The sequence below is a fragment of the Austrofundulus limnaeus genome, unplaced genomic scaffold, assembly GCF_001266775.1.
Source record: "Austrofundulus limnaeus strain Quisiro unplaced genomic scaffold, Austrofundulus_limnaeus-1.0 Scaffold25, whole genome shotgun sequence".
Taxonomy (NCBI): domain Eukaryota; kingdom Metazoa; phylum Chordata; class Actinopteri; order Cyprinodontiformes; family Rivulidae; genus Austrofundulus; species Austrofundulus limnaeus.
This window is the reverse complement of record NW_013952427.1, coordinates 2,911,999-2,920,930: the sequence shown is the minus strand read 5'-3', so window position 1 is coordinate 2,920,930 and position 8,932 is coordinate 2,911,999. Positions and strand designations below refer to the sequence as shown.

Genomic DNA, 8,932 nt, shown 5'->3' with positions numbered 1-8,932 from the left:
GTGTGTGTGTGTGTGTGTGTGTGTGTGTGTGTGTGTGTGTGTGTGTTTGTGCAGGCGGAGTGTGAGGAAAAGAAGTGTTTTCACACCCAGATGTGTTTGAATGTATGTGTTTGTCTGTATGTCGGTGTGTTTAAGTGCAAGATGTGGAATGTCCACATTGCCGGTGAATCGCAGGAACCTGTGGAGCAGCCCGGAGAGCTGAACTTCGTCTTCTAGGTTTGGCAGCCAGATTGTCATACCTCTGATTTATCATCTTTGGTTTCAGCAAACACTCTCAAAAGGCAGACTCACCCTCTCCAGAATGTGCCTATGTCTGTTTGTGTGTCTGTCTGTCTGTCCAAGTGCAATATAAGCCACCATCTCCAGACGACTTTGTAAACTAAAGTAGGTACAATGTAAGTGTCTTTGCATTGATTGTGGCCCTTCCTTGGCATTGGGGACAAAGACAAGTCAAACATTGTTGGGACGATGGAGCTGGTGTGTGGGGTGGGGGGGATCAGCTTGCAGACATCAGCATGGACTCCATCTGGACGTCAGTGGCAGTTTGGGGCGTTGTTGTGAAGCTGTGTTGGTGTGAGTGTGGTGAAACGCAAGGCGCTGTAGTGCTTGTCTCTCCCTTAGCCGCTCCACAAAAAACCGAGCAGCCGGGGGGGGCTTTGCCTCACCCTTGCTGGGCTCATGGGATGAGTGCGAAAAAGAAGTAGAGGAGGGCAAAGAGTAGGTGTATGTAAATGCAGAGGGGGGATGAAGGTTATACACTCTGACCCAGCAGCAACGATTAGGATTGGGGRGGTCAGGTGTTTGCATAGTTCTCTGTGCAAAAGCCACCAACCGGAGCCTTTTTTTTTTTTTAATTCCTCACGGCTGGCTTCGTCATCGGTAGATTAGCAGAAATCARGTGATGGGTGATGAAAACATGGTCTTTACAACCAAGGCTCTCCTAGAGGCAAGAGATGAGGCAGAGTAAAAAGCAGTGGCTGGTTTGGAGTTAAAGAAATAGCTCAGATCTTTTGAAGTAAGATTCTTTGRAAATGTTTTGAATATTTTACCTCATGTAGAGAGCATCTTGAACGACCTCACCTTGGATAGATAGAGTTTAATTCAGGATCGACTGATGAGCTAACCGCTAGACAGTGTRGGGCCAAGATCAAAATATATTCCTAATCAACTCCAGTTTCCAAAATGTTCCATCAGTTTGTGCAAACACTACCTTTACATTGCTATCAGTTTCACATCAYGTGGTTATTTAGACAGAATTCTATTATTTCCAGGTGCAAATAGCAGAATAGCAAAATAGAAAAAGGCAGCTAGCTGTAGCCCTTTCTGTGCAACCTGGGGCACTTCCAGAAGAAATATCATATTTCTGTTGGAAGAAGCATGCAATGTGAACTTGACAGCATAAACGTAAACCACTATGTGAAGCATTTCTTTTGGTCTTTGGTCTCACCTAAACAAGCCATTAACTCATCAGTACAGTCAGAAATAAGCTCAATAGATAGTTCCCACAAGACCAGACCGGAAGTTAGCCGTCGTGATAGGGATCCGGTAAACTCCGTTACCTGTGAGCCTTATGGGCAGCGTTACGAAAGCTTTGTTTTTCAGCYTTTTTTYCCCTAAATTTTTGTGAGCTATGGCTTTAACAAAGGCTGAATAGATAGACACAATAGATAGTTTGTCATTAAAAGCCACGAAGGAAAGATGTGCTATTATTGGGATGCGAGGAAGACAAAGGCTAAATGAGTTGGACTCGCTACTGGCAGTCGAGAACATCAACATTGTAAATTATTTAATTTTTAAAAATGTGCCAAAACTATAGATAAACTATGTTTCTTAAAGTCTTTGGACYCTTTCAACTAAAACARTGGTGGCAGGTGGAAGATRTRAGAACACAAAAACTGATGAACAAAACTCGAATAACAGGTGAGTACACAGTGTTGTTTTGTCCATGAATGTAACTAATATCATTGCTTTTAGATTGGTCTTTATTTCTAGTCTCAAATTAGCATGAATTGAAATTGATATGAGCATTTGTACGAGAACAGAAATTAGTTAATTAAAATGTGATCGTTTGTCGTTCAGGTCGAGTCTCCATTCTGACTGATTTACAGACTGTCGGATTGATTTTAGGAACATTTGAAATTGTTCCTACTGGTAAAGAAGTGATCTGAGCAAATCCATGCGGTATGAGACAGTGCGTTTTCTTGGTTTATTGGTCGGTTTCATGCTAAGTAGCATAGTTAGCTCACATTTCTTGCTTTTAATCCTTGGGATATTACAAAATATAACAAAACTTTGCTTTATTTATCACCTTTTTTACACCCTTGACCCCAATGGAGTGAAAAGCTCAAACAATAACTTATATCGCATTATCGCAATGGCACCAGCAATCCGGATGTAGGAAGTGCGCTGTCACGTTGGGAACTAGCTATTCTTCCAAACTAAGGCCGGTCCAACAGCCATCTACAACTGGCAAGATTTTAACTCACTTCAACTGATCCCAGCTGTCACTTCAGGTTTCAGATTTAGCTGTGATAGARTTGAGTATCTGGGTGAGCAGGAGCGGCAGGGCAGTCATTTGGCAGTCGCACGTTACAGCTTGTCTCGGGTCAGAGAGCCTCTTTTCCCGTGATTTTTGCTCTTCCGTCCTCCCCGTCCTCCTCCCCACTGGCCTGCCCTCTCTCTACCTTTTTTCTTGTTTTGAAACTGATTGTCTTCTACCATCACAAAGACACTTGGTTCTGATTGATTAACAGGTAACAGAAGAGGGAGAGCACAGTGCGACTGGGGGTGTCTACATCAGTCTCCACCGGCAAGCTGCGCCGTCCAGCTCGGAAACGACACACAGATGCTGTTTGACAGTAAATGCAGACTACGTTTCAGGGCTGGAACATCAGTTGCCACATGGTACTGAACGTTTGTTGGTCAATCAGYCAGTAAGAAATGGTTTCAGATTTTTGCATGACAAATATTGCAACCCATAGCAAAGGAACATAAAGTAGAAAACACCGTCTGCACAGAGGTACAAATGAACACRTATACACAGATTGAAGGAAAGCATGTCGACAAACATACAGGTATATTCAAGGCCTCTCAGATCTGTGTGTGTCCCTTTGATTAACTCCAAGTAAACATCCCGTCTTTGGAAAAGCAAGACACACGTTTTCGAGACCCGAGTACAGACCCCAAGCTGAGGAATGAAGATTGAATGCTATTGATTGGGAGGAGAGGAGTTTGACCTCCCCCAGCACACACTGCCCCCTACTGTCTAGATTTATATACATCAAAAAAACAAAAGAAAAGAAAAGAAAAACGAGGGGGAAAGGAGGGGAGGGTTGCAACAACACATGCACACAACCAGAGAATCCAACAGTGACATAAATTCTAAAAACAGGACCCCTCCAATGTCTATAACCCAAATCCTCCCACCCTGCTTTTTTTTAATTCTGTATTTTGATAACCAAAATATTCCCACCCCTTTTCCACCCRCACCCAAGTCTTTCCATCCTCCTCTCCCCACAAAATCACAGGTCATTCCTGTTGGTTTCTATACAGTTATACAATATCCATGCACAAAAGAAAAGAAAATGCACCTTCTTCTCAACAGAAGGTGCTGATCTTTAATATTCTAAGAACATCAGGAGCACTTTAACACACCCAGGGACCTTCAAAAGTAACTTTTTTTGTATTTTTTTTTCTTTAGAGAAAAGACAACTTAAAGGCAGAAGAAAGCTAACACTGAATGTAAGATTATTCCTCCTTTGGTTTAACATCAAATGTTTGGCTTATAATTCAGGTCAAATTATATATGTTCATTTATTTTTCTTCTATTTTTTTCGTCGATTAGAGCTTCAAACTAAACATCTTAAGCTCGACCCTTTCTTACCTACCCTTCTTTTCTGTCTCGTCTTTTCTCAGCTAAACCTCCACAGAAACATTCACAATGTCTTTTCCTTTTTATGAAAACAGTAAGTACATGCCGTAGCAAAAACAAATACAAGAAAAATAAGCAAAAAAATAAAATGGATAAAAGGAATTTAACAGTATAAAGCTTCAAGTCACAAGTTCCAAAACTAACTATCATAGTATCATAGTTTCATAATCATTGTTATCATTAGCAGTATTCTTTTTTTACTTTAAATTACATAAAGTTTACATGAAAGGTTTTTGAGGTATTTCAGAATTAAATTGTCAACACACGCCTACCGAGTCCGAGCACTAGCCGGGGGGAAAAGTGATGTGGACGGATGAAGGTGGAGGGAGGAGTTTGTGTTTCTTAAAGAAGTCGTGAGTTTTCCACACTGTTTTCAGTGCAGCCTCTGTGCTTGCACGAGGTGGATAGGAAAAGAAAAACTAAACCAAAAAAATCCCAGGAGTGCTTGAAGCCTGTCGTGTTTCTACCCCTCTCTTTCTCTGTTACACAAAAATATCTCTGATGAGAAAGGCAAACACGGGCGAGGCCACAAGCACACCCGGCAGAAAGCAAATTCGAAAAAGAAAGGCTCGCGGAGCTAGCAGATGATCAATGGCGAAAGACTGAAAGATTAAGGAGTAACATAGAGTTTGGTTTCAAATAAATAGTGTATAGAAAATGTTTTATAGACTTTCTACGTGATAAAGTGCTTGTATTCTAGTGTATCAAGATGGAAAGTCAATACGGGGGAAAATGCTGACACAGCCGCCACTCTGTGTCCCTCTCTTTGCCCCCACCCCCCCCAAACTGTCCATCCAATTATGGGAGCATTGTCTGAAGTGTGAGAGCATGGTTGTGAGCTATGTGTGTGTGTGTGTGTACCAGTGCAGTCCCACCCGTGGTTGAAGGGAAAAGGCACTCAACTCTGTCTGCAAGGCAACCACCTCCTCCTATGTGGCACGATGCAGTCTGACTGCACTGTTTGGGCAAAATGCGACGAAGAGCTTATACGTATGTGTGTGTCCGTCGTTAAAGGAGCTGTTTTAATTTTTTTGGGCAAAGAGATGCGTTTGTGTCCTCCCCCAGGCAGTTTGAGACTGGTAGGCTGCAGTATCTTTGGTATCAGTGGCGGTTTCACAAACCACTCCGCTTAGTGAGGTAGCCACACTGGTTCTCACTACAAACAAATGTCATTTTGTCAGCTTAAAACCTAGAAGTGAATCTAGCCGTTTGCTCACCGAGCTGTATACAACAAGTCGATTTAAGCTCGTCTTCCTTTGGCGACGTTAACTCACTGCTTACAGCAGCACGAAGTTAGTCAGGGCCTCTCGATCATCTCCTCCATAATGACCATTTCTTATCTAATCTTTACCGCTAATCTGACTACATTGTTGGAAATGCTACAGTTGCATCTTAAGACCACAAAGATAGCTATTGAGTCCCAGGCTGTAATACCCACCCCACCCTTAATGCTCCTTCCAACTGAACATACTGAGTCAGCCAGGACATTCGGAGGTCGTGTTTTATCCCTTGCTGTTGTTGTTTTTTTATTTATTTATATATTTTTTTGTTGTTGTTGTTAGTTTTGATTTTTTGTGGCCCCCGTTCTTGAGGTTAAAGGGAGCTGAGAGTACCACAGTTCTGAAAGTGTCCCATCGTTTACTCGACTCCTCATCCTCAGCTGCCACCTCTGTGTCCCCCCCGCAATCCCCCTTTTTGTTGTGATAAATGTCTCCTTCATGTCTGTGTTCACACAGACAGCAAAAAAAAAGTCCATCCAGCTAAGTCCTTGCATCCCCACCTTTTGTTTTCTTCTAAAAAGTCCTTCATTTGACTGTTTTTTTTAATTTATCAACAAGGTGCCTTATGTCTGCACAACAGAGCTTAGTAGTAACAAGAAATAGAAACTTTGTGTCTATGGTACTAATGAAATACCCGCATCAATACAGAGAGGAAGAGAGAGGGTTGTGGGTGTGTGTGTGGTGGTGGGGGGGGGGGGGGTAGAGAACCAAGGATCGGATGAAGAGATTTTCTTCTGCTTCGAAATTTGTCAGCTTTTGTGTTTGTAAACCTGTTTTTGCTTCATTTGTAACATATGTTCCTGATTTTGAAGTTTGCGCTTTAAAATTAGACTATTGTTTTTCATTTTTTGATTTTAAACAAAAGGATAATTATTTCAGTTTAAAGCTGATTGTTGGTTGCTGTGGCACACACTGCCCATCATCGTGTGGGGTCCCGCTGTGTGTTAACCCTAGTACCGTATTCTCTGACTTACATTAAAGGCGGTAAGCATTGRCTCTGTTTGTTGTACGTGAGACCAGCCACGTGTGGTCAGAGTTAGGGTTGGCTGCTGATTGATCATTTTTCGTTTTGCTTTGTTTTGTGGTAATTATCAGAAGGTTTGCTTTAAATCACATCACTTGAGAGATTTTTTTTTTTTAAATTGGTTTTGCTATAAAAGTGATGAAACATGATTTGAGGAAAAACATGAAGCCTCTCATAGTAATCAACGAGAAACTTCCTGTTAATTTCACTCTATTGTACTTCTTCACAATCAATTTTTTAAATCTGTCTTTCTTTTTATGTGTTGATTTATACCCGAATAACTCCCCTGCCTTTTGCTAAATTCTTGCATTTTCAGTATTCAGTTTGAACCCCCACACACCCACACACCCTTCTTCCTCCTTTTCCTCCAGCTTCACCAGCACTGGCTGGATGAGGAACAACAATAGGATAATGGTTAGCTATTGATCTGCCTTCAAAGAGCTGCGAGGGCCTGAATGTGTTGTGCCATGACTTCTTCTCAGCATCTAGTGGCTCTTCCCTCCCCCTCCCCTCCGCTCTGCTGGTTACAGGCCTCTACTGTCAACAACAGGGGGCACTGTTGCTCTGCCAGAGCAGGCAGGACAGGGATAGAGGTGTGCTGCTGCTGCTGCTGCTGAGGCCTTTGTGTTCCCAACTCCACTGGCTTCTATGTGCTCCTCTGCTTTTAATATGCAGCCGTAATGTAGCTGGCTGGATGCCCGAGCRTGTTGTTGTCATCGCACGGTTCTCCATTATTGATCTCGAGAGAAAGCTCCCAGCAGAACAAAGAGCATGTCCAGACATCTCACCTGCCTCGGCCCCCTACCAACCCACCCACCCCTCCACCCCGTTGGTCAAGAGAAACACAGGCTCTTGGCTCGGGCTAAAAGGAGCTGCGACACATCTTCCTGCAGGCCTTTGACATCTGTGCAAAAAATATATATAACCTTGGCCTGGAAGACCTGAGAATCTCCTGCCGAGCATCTTGGGTTTCACCTTCAGGAGTGGGGGGGTGGGGGTTGGGGGGGGGGGGGGGGGGAGAAGGGGGTGGGGGGTCAAGGAGCCGCGTTCTCTGTCTGCATCGATTCATTTTTCAATTTATTAGTTTGCTGTATGATCAGGCTGAGCTGCTCTCTGAAATGGCTGGCCATCAGGGAATACCTTTGGCTGAGGAATGAAGGTGACTACAGGAGGAAGGAGGGAAGGTGGAGGCGGGGAACTGAACAAAAAAAACCTTGTTGTTTTCTTTATGACGACCTTTATATGCATGTATGTGTGTGAGAGAATGATGGGGCACTGATAATAAGGCTATGTGTAGTTGTCTCGTCAGATTTATTGCCGTTCTTTTACCCTTGTTGCTTCCATGTGCCGGCGTGGAGAGGATGTGAGTGAAGGAGGCAGACACAAAGGAGGTGAGGTTGAGAGGSGGGAAAAGCAGAGTCAGTGGCTACTTTTGGGTGAAGAAGAAGGAGGCTGGCAAAATGCAAGTACCATCCCGAAAAAGAAGAAGAAGAAGAAGAAGTAGAAGTAAAAACGAAAAGATCAAATCTTTGGTGTCTCTTTGCTTTGTAAGATGTCTTAAAAATTATTCTTTTCTCAAAAATTAAGACATAAATCTATGATTGTCCATCTGTGAGAAATGCAGATTGGACCTGACTTCACGCCTCACCTCTTGGATTATGCTTCTTCAGGTGAGGGTTTGACGTTTTGGCTGACAAAAACAGATGATTGCATGGCACAGAAGATTTCTTTTTTTTTTTTTTTTTTTTTTTTTTTTCAGGGAGAGGGCACATTCAGAACTGTCCAGGCCAGGTCGAGACAGGTATCACTGTCAACCTCTTGTGACCCCTGCTGCTCTGACCTGGTTCCCCAGCTCTCTGAAGGCTTCCTCCTCCTCCTCCTCCTCTTCAGGCCTTAGAGAATGTGGTAGTGGATGTGCCCGGCTGCCCCGGGCTGGTGCCGTGGTCGTCGTGCCAGCGGTCCACGCAGCGGCGCCGCGCGTTCATGAAGAAGTTGCTGACGGTGCTGAGCTCCAAGCCCARCTGCTGGGAGATGGTGATCTGCATTTCCTTGGAGGGACGCTTGTTCTCCTTGAAGATGGCGATGAGCGTGCGCCGCTGCAGGTCGGTGAAGACCAGTCGCTGTTTCTTGGGCGCCGTGTTGCGGTCCTTGTGTTGCTCCTGCTCTTTGCGCTTGCAGGCTTGGCGTGGGTGGCAGCGGTGGGACAGGGGCAGGGAGAGAAAACAAAGCAGAAGGTAAATATACAGAAGTGATTGTGTTTGGTGCCACAGAAAAAATTAATAAATTAAAAAAAAAAGAGAGCAGGTAGAGGGAGCTGATGGTGAGTACTTAAACACATAAAAACTAGTTCACGCACCAGCAGAGATGCTACAGCTCTATCTCTATCGCTATATAAAAGTTGATTTAAAGCTAATCCATGCCTCCTGCCCAGTGGGAATATTCTTTCCATCTTGCAGAGTGCAGACAGGGAACCAGCCTGCGGTGAGAGAAAGATGGGGTGGGGAGGGCACGGCAGCGGGACTGGCTGTTGCCTGCTAGCTGGAGACACTGCTGTTTGATTCAATATTAATGCAGTTTGAGTCGCAATGGGGGTCTAAGTGACTGTTGCACAAAAGTAAGCATTTTCTGTTTCTTTGTGCGTGTGTGTGTGTGTGTGTGTGTGTGTGTGTGTGTGTGTGTGTGTGTGTGTGTGTGTGT

The 8,932-nt window shown here is 43.9% G+C and overlaps 1 protein-coding gene across 1 annotated transcript in view; it reads right to left on the bottom strand.

Annotated features, from left to right (window-relative positions):
• Nucleotides 1-7,527: 7,527 nt before the first annotated feature.
• The window catches only part of onecut3a (one cut homeobox 3a), a 20,083-nt gene continuing 18,678 nt past the window's right edge, over nt 7,528-8,932 (bottom strand). Inside the window, exon 2 of the mRNA XM_014004627.1 lies at nt 7,528-8,414. Within this exon, the coding sequence (XP_013860081.1) occupies nt 8,122-8,414 (293 nt within the window). The 3' untranslated portion in view covers nt 7,528-8,121. The remainder of the gene's footprint in view (nt 8,415-8,932) is intronic.